The sequence below is a fragment of the Arachis duranensis genome, chromosome 4 (genome assembly GCF_000817695.3).
Source record: "Arachis duranensis cultivar V14167 chromosome 4, aradu.V14167.gnm2.J7QH, whole genome shotgun sequence".
Lineage (NCBI taxonomy): Eukaryota > Viridiplantae > Streptophyta > Magnoliopsida > Fabales > Fabaceae > Arachis > Arachis duranensis.
In genome coordinates, this window is record NC_029775.3 from 107,977,019 (window position 1) to 107,996,303 (window position 19,285).

Below are 19,285 nucleotides of genomic sequence, written 5' to 3' on the forward strand. Positions count from 1 at the left end.
CTCATTAATCTGCAACATGCTTGTGACCTGACTTCATTGCATCCTTATTTGAGCATAAGCTATATTGATTTATCTTTATTTGACACTAGTTATCTCTTATACTGGCTCTTATTTTGGTTTGTGGAAGAATTAATTTGCCCTTTATACTGGCTCTTAGTTCTTACTTTTGTTTGCCATTCATCAAAGCTTTCGTCATATTTGCTAGCTCCAAACTAGTAAATTACTATGAGAGCTTAGTATATATATTTGTTAGGGACTATACAAGTTTATACTCTTCTTAGAACTCATTTTGCTAGAAACTTGCTACTTAAAAATACAGATTGAAAGTCAATGTTGTAAGAGTAGTTTGGGAGAGCTTTTAGTAAAAGGTCTACTGAACAAAAATTGTGTCTAAGCATTGCAATATTACAAAAATTGTGTCCAAGTTTCAAGAACTTCAATCTTGCATTCAATGGATTTCAAAGTGTGCTGAAGAAATAATCTGGGACAAAACAACAGCCTACAAACAGCGAGTAGCGTTATAATTTGGAAGGAGATATCATAGGGACATAGCCACATCAATTGATACAGTTTAGAACAATACCAGAGTGTTAGTAGATTCAGTTCTTGGTTCCTTGCGCTCATGGGGCAGGTTGGAGTCCAAATGGAAAATAATTTTTGGTTCTAAACTCATGACCATTAGATACCAGTGATCATTATCTTGAATGGGTATATAAATCTGAATACAATGCATTGTTCAACAGAAGTGTCAAAAGATATACATAATTGTATGCTAACTGAAGAGATAAGGACTAGAGCTTACATATTCAAGTGAAGGGTATTTTCCCATATAATCTGCATATTTATCAATTAACTCTTCTATTTGGAGATGTTGAAATACATCAACCTGTTTTATATGTCATAAATTATGTAGATAAAGAAGTATAGAATAAAATATGACAATCCAAGCTTTCTTATTTGATAACCATAACAAAACGTACTGAAAAAGAGGGAGGAAGGCACCAAGTTGTCTTCAGAGTAATGATTCTTTGGTCCCAAGTACATTTCCTAGCCCAAAGCTCCATAATCTAATTCAAGCATAGATATGGTTAGGTATTTATCCAGTTTTTGAGCATATAGATGACTAAGTTAGATTGATAGATAATCACTTTTACCTTGGCAGTAATTGTATGATCCTTGCTCAAGCAAAAAAGTTCTTGACGTGTTGCGGACGTACCTCCTATCTTTACAATGTGCTCACTGCTAACAAGTGAACATAGACTCAATGCGAAAATCAGCCGTGAATGAATATTGAACTTATTTAAGAACATGAAAAAATTTATACCTTGGTAATAAATCCGGATCAAAAACATATGCAAACATCTCTACTTGTCCCTTAGTCAAATTAATCTCACCACCTATTTTAAAATAAGTTGTTATTCCCTGTTCGAGTTCAAATAATTTTTGTTAAAGCATTATTTCTGCATCATTCAAAGTTAAAAATTCTAATTTATTAACCACAATAGTTAGGACAAAACAAAAAGTAGAAGAAAAAAGAACTGGTGACCTTTGGTTTCTTCTGCACTACCAAATTTTGCTGTCCAAAAATAGATAGCGGTTTCGATTCTGCGCGTACACGTGCAGCAACTGGCATGCTTGATGCTCGTACTGCTTCTCCACGGGATTCTTGTGCATCCATTTCAGAAGTTGACATACGGCGCGGTCGTTGTACACCTCTGAATGCCTACATACGAAATTTGGGCATTATAAACCTATCCCTTTTATAATAACATGTAAATGCATATGGTTGTGCAAAGATTTTACCTCAACTGTATTTTGGAACCTGGTTCTCCTTTCACCAGGTCCAGGGAACCATGGCTTTGATAGTGGTTTCACCTTCCCTTTTCCATTTGGCTAGGGTGACAGTTTCTGGCGTTTGATAGAGGGAATGTTCCGTTGGACAGCAACTTTGCGTGGATCTTGGCGGGTTATGGTTGTTCGATCTAGTTCCATGACATCATCCTCATCATCTGACACATCAAGACATATATTTGGGTCCAAATCCATATTAAATATTGACTTGCTGTCACTCTTTTTGATATTTTCCGTAATTTTGCATGTCTTATGAGGGGTGGTGATAGGATTGGTCTTGCTGTTTTTCAGAAGTCTTTCATTCTCCTTCAACTCAGGCTTGACATAAATGGAATTTATGCGTTCAATCATGGACTTCAATAGAATTTGTTCCTCTCGTATACTATTGTTAGCTCTTTTGATGTCCTGCAGATAACAGATACAACATGGGTAATTTAAAATACAACAGCATTGAAACTTAAAAATAGGACACAAATATTTGTTGGTTTTACATACCTCTAAATCAGCCATAACTCTTCTCTCAAAGGAGTTCATCAGAACACTTGGTGGTGCACATGTGTTGGGTAAACTGAACCAATAATGATAATAGTAAGATATAATTCAACCAATAGTAGTAGCAAAAATAACAATGAACGTAATGAATTGAGTGTAGCCTTTACCCATGACTATTATTGGTTGTCATTAATCAGAGCAATTCTCCCTCTAGGTTTTTTCTTCTGAACAGACTCTTTTCTTACAAGATCTCGTCACATACACTCCTTTAATCCATCGATATCATCTCTGCGATTTTTTTTCAATATCAGTAGAGATATGACACAATCAATCCATTAATTGAAATTGATTTGATTTCTTAAATGCAGATTCTCTTTCTTATTTATTTTTCAAAATCTTCTCTAATTAAGGTAATCAATCAATAACAGAAGAAGATGAATGCGTGATTAAAGGAGATGAGAAGATGTAATTACTTAACAGGGCATGCACCACATCGATGATGAGTTGCAATGGCGCCATCTCCCACGCCGGCCTTCTCCATTGTTGTGGTGCTTCCCATTTTCCCTTCTGTTCTCACATCATCTATGTTGGGCATCTTCTTCCCCTTTTGCGAAGCTTCTTCCGTGAGAGTGAGAAGCAAACCCTAACCCCCAAAATAAAATAAAACAAGTAAAGCACACTGTTTTTTAATTTTCAAAATTCAAAATCGAATATATGCATTATTGCTAACCTATAAACTATAACGTAATTTTATTTATTATCAATAAATGGAACATCATTTAATCCTTTGATTTTTCATATTTGCAATTATTATTATAGATTCATAATAAATAAAATTATATCAATATTTTAAAGATTAAACCTTTTAAAAAAAATTATTAATAACTTTCTATTTTTAATTTTCTTTCCTAAATACAAGTACTTTTGTATTTATTTCAACAGTACTTATACTTACAACTTCTTAATAAAACGGAAAAATAAAATATTTATACTACTGACCTAGTAGATAACTCGTATACATTTTCATAGTGCACTATTGAGGTGCGCGGGTTACATTGATACGTTCGAACTAACAGTTCTGAAAATTTGATAATTAAAGTTAGAAATAATTCAAACTAAGATAAAATAGACCAAACTCAACATTAACTCACTAAAAGCTCACAAGATAAGTCAATTGTTTGGACATGAAAGACTAATAATAAAAGTTATATTAGGCTAAGTAATTTTAGCTAAGCCAAACCAAACCAAGGTCAAGTTTGACTGAAAGCTCAAAAGTTGCCTCGAGCTCATGAACTTAGCGGATCGAGTAGTTAACGACTTACTAGTTGTTTAAAATAACATACATTCACTAATATCTTAAGAACAATCAAGTCTCAACAAATTACAATCAACAGGTTATAAATCGATTGTTGTTAAGTAGTTAGATAAACTTCCAGTATTCTCTATAGTACAAATTTTTTATTTTTTTTAACGTTAAGCACCTATTTTGTATTCTAATGAGTAACTAATTAATTTAATATTATTATATTAGTGTATATTACATGTATTTATTTAGAAAATAATATTAATAAATATTGTATAGTCATAAAAAAAATTACTAGAGTGTAACATAAATAAAATATTGATATTTATTATTTATACATGTTTAGTAATATTTATACTTACCTCCATCTTCATGATTCTTCAATTCCATCCTTACAACCATAACAATTATATACAAAATCTACAAAAAAAAAAGCAGATACAACATAATCATCAATATCACCATGCCTAGACAGAACACCATGATGCTATTCTTTCTTAGTTACACTAATAATCAGTGACGGACCCAAAAAAATTTTACAATGGGGCAATAATATAATAAAATTTAGGTAAATAGATATATTTTTTTGGAATTTTACAATACCCAACAAGTTAAGAACTTATCCGTTATGAATTTGAATTTTATTTAAGAGTCTGCAATTGGCCAATGAGTTACTACACATACGAGATGAAATTCGAACTCTCAACACTTTGCTTAAGCGGACAACGACTAATCTGATCACTCGACCAACCCAAATTGGTTTAAATATATTTAAAATTTTAAATTATAACTATCTATACATATTGATAAAGACTAAAAATATACACACAATCACTTATTATAATATCTAAAATAATAAAAAAATAATTTTACACACAATATAATATTCAAAATAATAAAAACAATAATTTATATTGGTTTTCTTTTTATTTTTAATATAACAATATTATTTTTCTATATATATTCTTAAAAAAATATTTTATTTTTTATTATTTCATATTTAATTGTTAAGTCTATTTAGTATAATCTTTATGGTATAAATAAATTTTTTAACGAAAATAATTACTATAATCAAGACTATTTTAATGATGAATACTAATACAATATATTAATATGTAAATAATATATTTTTTTATCTTAAATAATTTTTTAAAAAATCACTAAAAATTTAAGTTGTATTTAATTAAAAAATTAAGCTGCCCATCATATTCACAGTTAAAATGACAACAAAAGGAGATCATAATGTTTCTCCACTTTAAAGTCAACACATTCACAGATAGAGAATGGAAAACAGGCCATGAAAATCCTGCAGTATTCAACCCTTATGAACTCATAAAACATTGGGTCAAGGTGACAGTAGAGGCAGGAATCTCATTGATGACACTAATTAATTTTTAAGTAGTTAGATAACCAACTAATTAATTTAATTTTATTATATCATTTATTCAAAAAATAATCTTAATAAATATCATTTATTGTATCATACGCTTTAATAATATCTGATGTGTATTGTTGGATTTGATTTTAACTTTATATTATGTGCTTTAATTAAATGATCTCATTACTTGTAATAAGTAATCAAAACCTATGATATTGAATCATTCTTAGTGCATAATCATTAATATGCAAATTTTATCCTCTTTTTTAATTGTTCATTCTGATTTTTTTAACAGATATCAGGGCAAATCCTCAAATGCATTAAAATTATAATAAAATTCAAATTTTATTCATTTTATTAAAAATTATAAATTTGTATCCTGGAATTGATAAAAATAAAATAAAATAAAAATTTTTATTCAAGTTTTCAAGCCTGTCTTCGTATAGTGCAGACGGCTTATGCAAATGGAGCACACTTTGGAAGAATAAAATGAACAGACGAAAACAAAATGAGTGTGACAATCTAAATCTATTTGGCACCAAAGAATATTTAATGATGTTATGTTTGGGTTTTGTGTTTGATCTTGGCAACACCATTATTTGTTCCATGCTGTTAACAACAAGCACTATTCAAATAAGGGAATATTAAAAATTTAAAGGACAAATAATTTTTTGTTCACTTTATTTTGTTCCCCCAAGAAGTTAATGCATGCACTCTGATCTATTGAGTACAAAACAATGAGAAAATGTGAAAAAAGAAAAAATCATGGTCAAAAAATAAAGAATTATCTTCTCAACATAAAATTAGTAATTAACTAATAATCTTGCATCTCTCTGAAGAACAGAAATCTAGAATATTAGCATGTAGATAACACGTGAGAATAATTACTCATACAGAAGTACTTGACAATAACTAAGAAGCTTATGATAATTAATTAATCTTAAATTACTTAGTGTATTAGATTAATTAGACTCGTGCTCATTATAATGATTGTGGCGCTATCAGTTTAGTTAGTTGTTGTCTGTCTTGGTATATTACAGTGCTGTCAACCGTGGGATTGGGATTTACCATAGCAATATGGTTATATATATGAATTAAGAACTTTAAGATCTTGAACTTTTTAAATGGTCATTGGTTACAAGGAAAGAAAATAAAACATTGTAATAAAACATGACGTTCGATGTCAGCTGAGAAATACTTCGCTGGACTTTCTTCAAAGCTTCCTCAAAGTCACACATAGCAACAAGATCCTTTGAAATCTCATCCTTGGGCATGTTCTTGATTTCATCGCGTGTTTTCCCGCTATCTTACGCCTCATACCATTCAGGGAAGCATCACGACATACATTTGTTAAATCATCTCCACTATAGCCTTTTGTACGGCGAGCCATGTCATTTATATTGACTTCAGGGGCCACCTGGTGCAAAGGCAAAACATGATAATCTTGTATTTGTTAGATGCTCAATGTCTTTCATTTGAATCCATCAAAGAAATCAATTAAAGGCAATACATAATAATAATATCTTTAAGACAGTGTCATAGATAAATCACAACATCCTAACTTGCTTCCACAGTCTTCAAATTGATACGCAACAACTCTTTACGACTCTCAAAATTTGGAAGAGGAATGTATATACGCTTTTCCAGCCCTCGCCTGATTTGATTTGCATCAACATATTACATTGTATCAGTACATGCACATTAAAAGAGGTTTCCGACAGATATAACTAATTCATCGCATACTTCTATCACTTGCAATGCACATTAAGAAGTATAAGAAAAGGATGCAGAAAAGCAAATACAAACCTCAGTGCCTCAACGCAAATAAAAATATGGCATACATGATGCAAAACTCAAGATTTTTATGTAGTCAATGAAAATTGTACTTGGTGCATATGCTCTTGCAAGATCAAACAAATACCGCACCATGCGTTCACTTTCACCACGCCATTTGGAAGCTAAAGTTGCGGAAGAAACATTAAAGAAAGTGGTACCGCATTTAGTAGCAACTGCTTTAAATATTAGCAAGAAGTGTCTTCCCAGTTCCGGGAGGCCCAAACATGAGAACACCTTTCCACGGTCTCCTAATCCCCTGTCAGAATCACATATAATGAATTGCACAGAAAAGGTCTTTCCATGACAACAACAATGGGATAGAAATACAACAACAGCCTGCTTAAGGCCATCGAAACTCAGCATAACAAGAGAATTTGTGTGCATGACTACACAAGCATGAGAGAATTCCAAGTAAAAAAAAGAAACAGTAGCATGCAAGATTAATTCAAATTTCAACATATAGCAATACAACTACCAAGAGTATAAAAAGCACCAGACATCACAAAAGATCCGCATAAAATAATCTAAGCTCTATGCATTTTACACGGTTCTTAGATACAAGAATCCTCCCTCTAAGTTTTTTATTGTTGGCTTAATTTTCAATTCTGATCTCCATTCTCGGCTTCTAAGGAAGCAAAATCCAACAATGAAAACTGAAGGGTATGCATAAAAAGGTTAATTAGCAATGTTTTGCTTTCCAAGAGAATCACGCCCTTCTGTTCTGCTTCTCACAATTCTATGGAATACTTCCCTGATCGAAAAAATTTAATCGGAAAATTCAGAAATTAGAAGTTCAATAATGCACAAAAAAAAATTAAAAAGAGAGAGGAGAGAAAGCTCACCGAGATAGATCTCTAAGGATCCGCTACCAATTTTCCGACCGATACAGAACTAATTTTCAACTCGAGGCTCCATTAAAGATCAACTTCTTTTGAGCAAAACCCTACAAAAGATTCGAAATTTTGAGAAGATAAACGAAAGCCGAGCAACAGAGTTTGACCAAAACCCTACGAATTTTCGTTGTGAAAGAAGGCTTAACCTAATAATCTTACTAATTTTGATATATGGGGTCTCCCATCGGTAAAAATGGGGAGCAAGGAGTTTAGAGTCCATCATAGCAACCCTATGATGAGGAAGACGGCCTTTTCTCCCCAGACCCTTGCTGCAACTGGTAGCATCTCCCCTCTTCATGAATCGCTGTAGGATTTGAGACCGCTACGAGTTGTTCATAGGGTTCAAACTGAAATTCGTGCTCGGGTGTGAATTGGTAGCTCACAATCTCTGAATTCGCATCGCCAGAAGGCTTAAAAAGGATAGAAAATTCTTCGGTGGACAGTGAGTAGAGGAAGAAGCGGAGGAAAGAGGGGGTAGAAGAAGAAACGGGGTTCATCGTTTGATGAAGAAGACAGAGGAAGTGGGTGGAGGGAAGAGGCAGGGGCGCATAGCTGCAGCAAGCAAGGGTTTAGTTCTGAATTTTTATATTGGGCAATATTAAAATATTAAAAGAGTTGTTATCTTTTAATGCAATTTTTAATAAATTAACAATGATTTAAATATAAACCATTAGATCGTTTATCAATTTAATCTAACGCTTTGAATCTAATGGTGCATCAGATAAGCTCATAAGAGGTGGGCTGATTTTAGACAAACCCGTTACAAATTATGTTAATTTTTGTAATGAGATGGTGTTTTGTTACAAAATATTGTAATATTTTATAACAAAAAAAAACAAGTTGCAAAAATTTAAAATATTTTGTAATAAATTTTGTTTTTTTTTTTCAAAAACTCCAATTGTTTTGTAACAAAACAACTTTTTGTTTCAAAAACTCGAATTATTTTGTAACAAAAAATTAATTTGTCACAAAATTCAATATTATTTGTAACAAGTTAATTATTTGTCACAAAATATAAATATATTTTATAACAATTTTTTTTCAAATTGTTAAACACTTTAAGAGTAAAAAAATTGTGTATATATTTTTTTAAAATAATTTTATTTTGTAACATCCTGTATTTTTGAAAATCTAAATATAAATAAATTGTGATTTTATATTATTAAGTTTAAATTTTATAATTTTAGAAATTATTTTATTAGAAATAATTAAATAGATTCGGAGATAATTTCATTATAAATCAATTAAGATTCTTAAATAATTTTATTATAATTGAATATTTTGCGTAATTTTAGTAATTTAAAAATAAGAAAGAATTGTATAGTTTAATTTAAGTAACTTTTATCATGAAAAAGTTATGACTTATTATTAATTTAAACTTCTTATTTTATAAACTAATCTATTAAGAGTAATTAAATTAGTTTTATTAATATTTAGAATTAAATTAATTAATATTCTTGTACAAATTTTATAATTGGTTATTTGAAATTAAAATTTAATAATAGAAGTATTATAAAATTTAATTTAAGAAATTTTTATTATGATTGAGTTACGGTTTGTTTTATTAAATTGAGTTCTTAGAGATTAATTTGTTAGAAATGATTAGATTGATTTTTATAAATACTTTAAGTTTAAGATAATTAATAGTTATGCACAATTTCTATTTTAATTAATTATTTTATATTAATTAAAATTAAAGTTGTGATAGAAAAATAATGAAAGGTGATATAATTAAATTTAAAAATAATTAATATTTCGGGTTTTAATCATATTTTATAAAATATGATTAGTATGTTCATTTTGTAATTTAAATTAAAAATAATTATTTGAGCTCATCAACAGATTGATATATAGAATCTTATCCGTTTTGAAAGTAATCTTCATAGTATTATATTTAAATCTCAAATTGTTATTTTATATCAAATATTTTATAAAATTATTATATTACTCATATAAAATTTATCCTAACTCTAAGTTACTAAATAAAAACCTAATTCTAACCTAATTTCACAAATCAACCTGGTTCATACACTTAGAAAAGAGGAAAACAGAAGGGAAAAAGGGGATAAACGGGGAAGAGGAGAAATCGAGAAGGGAAGATGGAGAGCTCGAGAGTCAGGGAGCAAGGGAAGGGAAGGAAGACGCCGCGATTATTAAGGAGGCTTCGACTTCTTCACCCTCATGCATCCGTCGCTGCCACCATCATCAACCGAAGTTGCTGCGCATGGAGAGAAGGGAGACCGCGCCCAGTCGTCACCAGCGCACTAGTGTCCTGCTGCTGCCGCCATCGCGCCTGGGTGTTGCCGTCAAGCTCGCAGCTACCGTCACCATGGAGACTTCCACCATCATCTCTGAAGTCGCTCGTCGGTTAGGGCAGGCAGAGGGGGAAATACGAACAACCAGGAAGAGGAGAAGAACACTGGTGGGTGTTTTCTTAGCCATTGCCGCCGAAGGAAGCTCTGCCACGGTTGTCTCCTCCGTCACTACCACGATCGTCGTTCCGATTCCCATTCTCAAAACCGTAACCCCTTTCACCCTTATTCTGTTTTAAACTTTGTTTCTTTGCTATGTTGAGAGAGGAAAAGATATTTACTCTATGCTTTATTTACTTTGCCACTTTGTTGGTTAAACTAAAGTGAATGATACCCGCTTTTTATTTTCACAGGTGACTGCGTTAAATTGCATCTTAAACACGATGTTCAGATGATTTTCTTTCTTTTCTGTTATTTTAAGAATAAACCCTTAAATCAGTTCCTCAATGATTACTGTCTCTGCTGCATTAATGCTCTAAATATTTTTGTGACCAAACTAGTTTTTCAAGTTTGCAACATAATTACCAACTCATATTTTTTGTGCCACTACTTTAGGTTTTTTTTTTCAATTTAAAAAAATCTAGTCATTTCAAGAAATCTTGTGGTGCCCATAATCTCTGATGCCTTTGTTCATGAGAGAAAAAATAACACTTTATGATTTAGGGTCTTTGCTTGCTGCAAGTGTCTTCCAATATTTATATATATTATCTCCCTCAGTATTGAAAATATTTATAAATTAAACTATCCTTTTGCCACATTCTTAGGTTGTCCAAGATGTCTAATTGTTACTCTTTTATAATCAGTCATGTTGATTGCAAGGTAGTTCTGCAGACTGCATGGAATATCGGTAGGGATGAAATTTAGGCAGGTGCTAATCTAGTTCATGTAAGTCAGAACTGCCCTTTCAACCTTGTGTCATTCACTCATCAATTTTGGTCCATGTTTTTTACATCTCACTTTTCTTTGATTCTGTTACTTGATGATACAATTCTGTACCAAGACCAATAGCAAGAATTTCTGTTGGAATTATGGCTTTGACTCTCTTGCTTTTTGTGCTCAAGTCAGTCCTCTCTACGGTGTTCTTTGCTTTGGTAAGCTTTCCTTTTTTCAAAAATAAAAAAATTCATCAAATTAAAGTTCTATTGATATTGTTTGTACAAGTCATTTATTTCATGAGAGATAGAAATATAGTAATCTAGGTTACAGTTCACTAGATCAATACATTGATTCGGCTATGCCAAAATCAAGTTAGTATCGTCCTATTAGCTTTTAGGACAAACTTTTATCTCCATTCATCAAGAGAGATACTGTTCACACTTATGTGGAGATTCTGTTATTACTCGCGTCACACAGCTAGCTGAACTAATTTTATTGGGGAAAAAGTTAAACTTAGAATGAATTGAAATCAAATGAAGCCATATATAGTAGTTTTGTGTTGTCTATGTCTTGCATAGAGAATTATCATTCATGGTTCAAGAGGCAATGCAATACCGTGAGGAGCTAACAAAGGAAATAGATGTGCTCAAAGAAAAACTTGAAGAGCAACGAACACGGAAAGAGAAAGAATTAGCTCTAATGTAAGCTTAATTGGAAGCTCAACAAGCCGTTGTGAACTCTTTCACAGCGCGCTTTGACAATAAAAGAAACTAGACCCTAAAGGTACTCCTAAAATTGCTTATGATTTTAATACATTTTCCTAGATGATTCCTATATTATTAGTATTAATTTGTATATGGATCTATTTATGACATTTTACTTGTATCATGGTTGAGAAATGACAAATGTCCTATTATTTGGTTTGATAATTTTGGTTGTGTATTGGCTGAGAAATAAGTTGTGAATTGGTTGTTTTTGTTGAAACCGTAGACGGTGGAAATATCCAAGTTTTAGGGGAGGTTCTGCCAAAATTTTTCTAAACATTTTAGACTGGCATACACGTAGTTCTCATTCTTCATGGCAATGGAAAATAAACTGAGTTACTTTGCCGTCTTCTTTAGGAGATTTGATGATATGTTGCCATTCACGATGACAAAAGCATGCCACAGGTTCTGCGCAAATGTGAAAACCTTATCAATTTTCTCGATCCTTCTACTACTGTTCTTGATGGATGTGGCTCTGTCCTGCGTCCAGGACAAGCCGGTATTACCTGAGGATGAGTCACGTGAGAGGGTAGAGGAAGATGATAGATGGCATGGTTAAATGCTTCTGAAAATATTTTGGACCATGAAAGGGCTGAAGAAACCGATGTTACGGCTGATGGCGGTTGTGACATTCAACTGGGTGGCATTGTTCGGGTTCTTCTGGTACATCTCTGATTGGATGGGGAGCGAGGTGTACGGTGGGGAGGATAAAAAGCTTTACTCTGTTGCAATACCATTATATACCATAGGCTACTGGTATGGAGTTCAGTGTCTTATGCTAACTTGGGCGGTTACGGGTCTTATGTCCTTGGCTGTGGAGCCCATTGGGCGAGCTGGAAATTTTATTCTTGCTAGTGGCTTGGCAATGACGCTTTACATCAGCAAGCTAGCTAAGGACGAGCGGCTCGAGCGCAATGATTTAACCTTTACTCGTGATCCCTCCAACGACATTCGGGATTGGGTCTTGCGTTTTTTCGGCATTCTCGACATTCCCCTTGCAGTAATTAATAATATCTTTTTATCGTATCAGATATAAATTGTATGCCATATTAGGATATATTCTTATTTTAAATGATTATTCATTCTAACTTCAGTAAAATTGACCATGTGAATTTCTTATTTTTAGACATATTAACTGTACTCTTATTTGGATTTCAGATAACATTGAGTGTCGCGCTTGCACTAGCATCCATCTACTCAAACGAGAGTGGTGCAGGAAAAGGTATGATACTCATCGTAAATGATACACTACAAATAATATTATACTAAAATACGATGACATCCACTTTTTAAAAAAAGTAAAGTAGAATATAATTTGTTTACAGATAAGCCATGACCAATAAGCAAAATATAACTCACTAACATTTTTTAGGAAAAAAAATAGAAACCAATTATCTTTTAATCAAAACCACCATATTAGAGTATTTTTCATTTTATTTTGAATTTTCGTCAATTTATATGAAAAATTATTGTGAAAAAGTTTATCCATTTTTTCATGTTAAAAATTTGCAAGTTTACCTCTCAATCTTATAATTGGGGTTTCGAAGGTCAGAATATATTTATTAAATGTATAAGTATAACTTATATATTAATTAGAGCAAGTAAATATCCTTATTTTGTGTCGTTTATATTATTTATTTAGAAATATATTCAATACTGATATAAAAGTTAATTGATCTATCAGGACAAATATACTAAACTATTTTTAGAACTACCGCTAAAAAATTTTTATTTGAAATAACGGAATTAACCAACAAGATGTATGTATGTATGAATGATGTAATAATGTATGTAGATTATAGTGACAACACTAAGTCTGTCTTAGAACAACGTGTTTGGAGGTAGAAATCTGTCCACCTTTGAGGTAGGTGCAGTAGCAACCGCCGTGAGCTGCTGAATGACAATTTTTTTCCTGCATTCTTCGACGAAATCATACGCTATTAAAAGCGGTTAAAAAAGTTGTTCTCCCCATCGGTGATTTTCATTTGGTGTATTTTCTTGTATTGTTCTCTTATTTGGATTCATTGAAATTGGTTTAGGATTGAGTTTAGAATATACCTAATTTATTAATGTTATATTTTTTTATATTAATATTATATTTGGACAATTAATAAAGGTAATTAAGATGATACTGGAATATAACTTTATAATCTCACTTTCTAAAACTAACATTTGTTTATGTAATCCTTTCACAACATTTGTTTTACCCTTCTTAGCATTTTGAAACGTGCTATAGGCATAAAATCATGTTTATTTTTCTGGTTGGTAGAAACTCTGGCTTAGCACCACTATCCTGATACTAGACATTTTTAAGTAAAACAATATTGTTTGTTTGTTTTATTTATTGCTTTTAATTTATTTTCTAAACAAGAATGTTTACATTGCACAGTTTTGATCTTATGTTATTGTACTATTTTAGTCCTACCAGAGAGGATGTTCTCAAGAATATAAAAAATCTGCCAGGAGGAATTCTTACTTACCCGTCTCACATACTAAAGAATTTTTCATGTTTGAAATTTTTAGGTTTACCCCTCAATCTTGCAATTGGAGTTTCGAAGGTCATAAATATATTTATTAAATATTTAACTTATATATTAATTAGAGTAAGTAAATATCCTTACTTTGTATCATTATGTTATCTATTTGATAATATCTTTAATATTGATATTAAATCTAATTAATCTATCAGGAAAGATATACTAAACTATTTTTAGAACCACAAAAAAAATTATTCAGAGACCCTAGGAGCATTTCACAATTCCTCTCCCAGCGGATGCGCTAACGTACAAAGTCCTCTTAAAAAGAAAGTTTTAATTTTAAAAGTTTAGTAATCAATTGAAATAATTTCTCATAATTTTATGGAGTATTTGTCAATTATATTTTGCAAATAAATAAAAATAATTAGTACCTTTGAAACAAGTGGCTTTCAAGGGTATTCAAGGTGAAACATCGAAAGTCTTTCTGACAAAAAGGTAGAGTTTATAAGATGAGAGACCCATTAACTTAACACCTTATGGTTTTGGGTTGGATGTGGTGTCTTCTCATTTTATGTTCTCTCACTGAATTTCTTCCCAAAATCTCCCTAGTGGTCGAGAGCTCCTCCATAGTGGCCCAAGAAGTGATATCAGAGCCGATGGTCGCCCAACAAGTGGTATCAGAGCTGGTGGTGACCCAACAAGTGGTATCAGAGATGATGATTAATCGGTCTGGCAGTTTTAAAGGGTATTTAAGGTGAAGCATTGAAAGCTAGTTATGATCTGGAGTTACGATACCTTATTTTTTTACCTAGTTCGAAAGCTCTCTCACCACATAGTCTCTCCCTCAAAAGCTATCTAATGGTCATGAGTTCACCGCCATAGTTGGAATCGGGCTCAACACCGGCATAGATCCCACTCTAGAAGCTGGTTATGGTGGCATCTATGCCCACTGGGATCCACCTTGTCAACGCTGTTCAGATAGCATGGCTAATACCGGGCTACGTGATTCTCGGAGTACTGGATATATGGGCCTCTTTGGTGTGGCTCGTCGGCACCATTTCTAGCTCTGTTCTCCATCCTATCCTCAGTTATTACAACAACCGAGCAACCTGTAAATTCGGGTAGCACCGTCCTTTCATCTTTGCGGGTGTCGTTGCTGTCATCATAGCTTTTTTGACAATTGGCTTTGCCGTAGACATCAGCTACGTCTTTGGAGATAACCTCTCTGAGAGAACTTGGCCACGTGTCTTAGCCATTTTTGGAATTGGATTATGGATGTTGGAGATTTCGATTAACATGATCAATGCCCACTGCAAAGACTTCCTTGATGACCTTGCCAGCAGAGACCAACAGACGATTAGACTGGCATACACGTACTTCTCATTCTTCATGACAGTGGGAAATGAACTGAGTTACTTTGCCGGCTTCTTTAGGAGATTCGATGATATGTTGCCATTCACGGTGATAAAAGCAAGCCATGGGCTCTGCACAAATGTGAAAACCTTATCAATTTTCTCGATCATTCTACTACTGTTCTTGATGGTTGTGGCTCTGTCCTGTATCTAGGATAAGCCGGCATTACCTGAGGAGGAGTCACGTGAGAGGGAAGAGGAAGATGATAGATGGGCAGTGGTTAAATGCTTCCGAAAATATTTCGGACCATGAAGGGGCTGAAAAAACCGATATTATGGCTGATGGCGGTTGTGGCATTCAACTGAGTGGCCTTGTTCGAGTTCTTCTGGTACATCTCTGATTGGATGGGGAGCGAGGTGTACGGTGGAGAGTATGGAAAGCTTTACTCTGTTGCAATACCATTATATACCATAGGCTATTAGTATGGAGCTCGGTGTCTTATGTTAACTTGGGTAATTACGGATCTTATGTCCTTTGCTGTGGAGCCCATTGGGCGAGTGCTTGATGGCACCGAGAACCTTTGGACACCTGGAAATTTTATTCTTGCTGGTGGCTTGGCTATGACGCTTTACATCAGCAAGCTAGCTAAGGACAAGCGGCTCGAACACAATGATTTAACCTTTACTCGTGAACCCTCCAATGGCATTTGGGCTTGGGTTTTGCATTTTTCCGGATGATTATTCATTTTGACCTCAATTAAGTTGACCATGTGAATTTCTTACTTTTAGACATATTAATCGTACTCTTATTTGGATTTCAGATTACATTGAATGTCGCGCGTGCACTTGCATTCATCTACTCAAACGAGAGTGGTGCAGGAAAAGGTATAATACTCACCGTTAATTATACACTACAAATAATATTATACTAAAATAGGATGACATCTACTTTTTAAAAAAAGTAAAGTAGAATATAATTTGTTTATAGATAAGTCATGACCAATAAGCAAAATATAACTCACTAACATTTTTTTAGGAGAAAAAAAATTAGAAACCAATTATCTTTTAGTCAAAACCACCATATTAGAGTATTTTTTATTTTATTTTTAATTTTTGTCAATTTATACAAAAAATTATAATGAAAAAGTTGATCCGTTTTTTCATGTTGAAAATTTGCAGGTTTACCTCTCAATCTTATAATTGGGGTTTCGAAGGTCAGAATATATTTATTAAATGTATAACTTATATATTAATTAGAGTAAGTAAATATCCTTATTTTGTGTCGTTTATGTTATTTATTTGGAAATATCTTTAATACTGATATAAAGCTAATTAATCTATCAGGACAAATATACTAAACTATTTTCAGAACCACCCCTAAAAAATTTTTATTTGAAAAAACTAAATTAACCAACAAGATGTATATATGTATGATGTAATGATGTATGCAGATTATAGTGGCAACAGTAAGTCTACTATGGAACAACATGTTTGGAGGTTGAAACCTGTCCACCTTTGAAGTAGGTGCAGTGGCAGCCGCCGTGAGCAGCTGAATGACCATTTTTTTCTTGCATTCTACGACGAAATCATACGCTATCAGAAGCGGCAAAAAAAGTTGTTATCCCCATGGGTGATTTCCAATTGGTGTATTTTCTTGTGTTATTCTCTTATTTGGATTTAATGAAACTGGTTTTGGATTGAGTTTAGAATATACCTAATTTATGAATGCTATATTTTTTTATATTAATATTATATTTGGACAATCAATAAAGGTAATTAAGATGATACTGAAATATAAACTTATAATCTCACTTTCTAAAGCTAACATTTGTTTATGTAATCCTTTCATAGCATTTGTTTTACCTTTCTTAGCATTTTGAAACGTGCTATAGGTATAAAATCATGTTTATTTTTCTGGTTGGTAGAAACTCTGACTTAGCACTACTATCCTGATACTAGACATTTTTAAGTAAAACAAGATTATTTGTTTGTTTTATTTATTACCTTTAATTTATTTTTTAAACAAGAGTGTTTACATTGTATAATTTTAATCTTATATTATTGTACTATTTTAGTCCTACTAGAGAAGATGTTCTCAAGAACATCAGAAATCTGCCAGAAAGAATTCCTACTTACCAGTCTCACATACAAAAGCATTTTTCATGTTGAAAATTTTTAGGTTTTTTCCCTCAATCTTGCAATTGGAGTTTCGAATGTCAGAAATATATTTATTAAATATTTGATGGTTTCAGTGGCTAAGAGAAGGGGGGGTTGAATCTTAGCCCCTTTTTGCTTGCTTAAAACTGGCTGGACTTAGAAGAGACTTTTCTGTTTTATCTCGTCCCTAGCCACGAGACATATTCATTTTGTCTCGTCACTTGACACGAGACATTTTTTATTCTTCATCTGAACAGTAAAAACAGAATTGAAGTAGGAAGAAAGAAAGAAGATTACACCCAGATATATCCTGGTTCAGCTGCTAAGTGCAGTGCAGCCTACATCCAGTCTCCATCACAACAATGATGGAATTTCATTATAATCATCCAGATTACAAGTTATAAAGTGCTAACCCAACTTACAAGTTGTAAACTTCCAAGCCCTTTCCTGTTCTTGTTCCAATTTTCTGGCAGTCTTGTGAGATTTGAACATCAGTTTTGACATGTTGCGCATCTCATTGAGAACCTCTCGGATTGATGCATTAACATTTGAGGGCTCAGGATGGCTCTCCAGATCACTGAGAGACGGTTCAGAGGGAACAGATTTCTTGCTCTTTTTGCCCAAAATTCCTCCTCCTTTGATCATTGAAATCTTGTTCTCAACAGTTTCATTAGTCAAATCAACCTTAAAATACTCAAATATACATGTAAGAAACATGTCATATGGAAGATTAGCCTTTTTGGTACTTTTCACTGCTTCCCACATATGACGTATCATAACATAAGCAAATGAAATTTGGGAAGAAGTAAGAAGTGCAAATAAAATAACAGAATCAGAAACTGTTACTCTGTGGTGAGAACCGCCTTGTGGAGTGAGAATGTGAGTGATGATACGGTGCAACAGAGAGTTCTCAGGACCGAGTGCTCGATGAGTTGGAATTATGCCATCCAAGCCAGAGAGATTTGCACAGATGTGATGAAGGACAGTTTGTTGTGCAATGCCAACCTGATCATCCCACTTGTCAACCATGTAAACTTTTGGCCCTTCTTCTTCATATCCCAGGGCAGCGCTTGATTATGTGGGGCCCATTAGAAGCTAAGTCTGCGCAGCCTCCCCCTCAAACAAATCTCCTTCAGCATGCCTTGTTTTTATCTCGTCCATTCCTACGAGATAAAACCGGACAGAATCAAAAATTCACAAGTTTTCAACATGATTTAAATCAAACATTCCCAAACTTTTTCTTAACAAACAGAATCTATCTTCACAAAGAGGTTTTGTAAAAATATCAGCAAGTTGTTCTTCAGATTTTACAAATTGAATATCAATAGTACCCTTTTGCACATGTTCTCTAATAAAATGATATTTAATTTCAATATGCTTTGTTCTTGAGTGCAGAACAGGATTCTTGGAAATATTTATTGCACTCATGTTATCACAAAATAAGGGTATACTATTGATTTTTAATTTGTAATCTTCCAATTGAGTTTTTAACCAAATTAATTGTGAACAACAAGCAGATGCGGATATATATTCAGCTTCAGCCGTGGATAGAGCCACTGTGGCTTGTTTCTTGCTTGACCACATGTTGAGTGAG

General features: G+C 32.9%; 2 protein-coding genes and 1 pseudogene across 9 annotated transcripts; 1 reads left to right on the forward strand and 2 right to left on the reverse strand.

Annotated features, from left to right (window-relative positions):
• Positions 1-405: 405 nt before the first annotated feature.
• Positions 406-2,261, reverse strand: LOC127746689 (uncharacterized). The gene is made up of 8 exons (XM_052260666.1): positions 1,804-2,261; positions 1,547-1,723; positions 1,325-1,422; positions 1,155-1,239; positions 981-1,067; positions 803-886; positions 584-718; positions 406-468 (listed from the first exon to the last, which is right to left on the reverse strand). Exons 2-8 carry the CDS (start codon positions 1,691-1,693, stop codon positions 406-408), a joined length of 699 nt encoding a protein of 232 aa, XP_052116626.1. The 5' UTR covers positions 1,694-1,723; positions 1,804-2,261.
• A 3,745-nt stretch (positions 2,262-6,006) lies between these two features.
• LOC107485641 (katanin p60 ATPase-containing subunit A1-like) lies at positions 6,007-8,250 on the reverse strand (annotated as a pseudogene).
• A 1,534-nt stretch (positions 8,251-9,784) lies between these two features.
• On the forward strand, positions 9,785-17,340 carry LOC107485669 (sucrose transport protein SUC1). Of its 8 annotated transcripts, XM_052260943.1 has the most exons (8): positions 9,785-10,274; positions 10,869-10,950; positions 11,066-11,156; positions 11,520-12,705; positions 12,864-12,927; positions 16,356-16,419; positions 16,714-16,748; positions 16,986-17,340. In XM_052260943.1, exons 4-8 carry the CDS (start codon positions 12,265-12,267, stop codon positions 17,051-17,053), a joined length of 672 nt encoding a protein of 223 aa, XP_052116903.1. In that variant the 5' UTR covers positions 9,785-10,274; positions 10,869-10,950; positions 11,066-11,156; positions 11,520-12,264; the 3' UTR covers positions 17,054-17,340. The 8 variants fall into 8 exon arrangements, 5 of the variants coding, with proteins under 5 accessions (XP_052116903.1, XP_052116901.1, XP_052116902.1 ...); XM_052260941.1 differs by having other exon boundaries at positions 10,869-11,724; positions 12,063-12,705; XM_052260942.1 differs by having other exon boundaries at positions 10,869-11,156.
• The last annotated feature ends 1,945 nt before the right edge of the window (positions 17,341-19,285 follow it).

Excerpts from the sequence above, each read along its gene's own strand:
- LOC127746689 (XM_052260666.1), bottom strand. The coding sequence starts at position 1,693 with ATGTCAACTTCTGAAATGGATGCACAAGAATCCCGTGGAGAAGCAGTA. Across the intron at positions 1,423-1,546 it reads TAGTGCAGAAGAAACCAAAG|GGAATAACAACTTATTTTAA; the intron begins GTCACCAGTTCT and ends GAACTCGAACAG. Across the intron at positions 1,068-1,154 it reads ATCATACAATTACTGCCAAG|ATTATGGAGCTTTGGGCTAG; the intron begins GTAAAAGTGATT and ends TGCTTGAATTAG.
- LOC107485669 (XM_052260941.1), top strand. The coding sequence starts at position 12,265 with ATGCTTCTGAAAATATTTTGGACCATGAAAGGGCTGAAGAAACCGATG. Across the intron at positions 12,706-12,863 it reads TTCTCGACATTCCCCTTGCA|ATAACATTGAGTGTCGCGCT; the intron begins GTAATTAATAAT and ends TTTGGATTTCAG. Across the intron at positions 16,420-16,713 it reads CGAGAGTGGTGCAGGAAAAG|GTTTACCTCTCAATCTTATA; the intron begins GTATAATACTCA and ends GAAAATTTGCAG.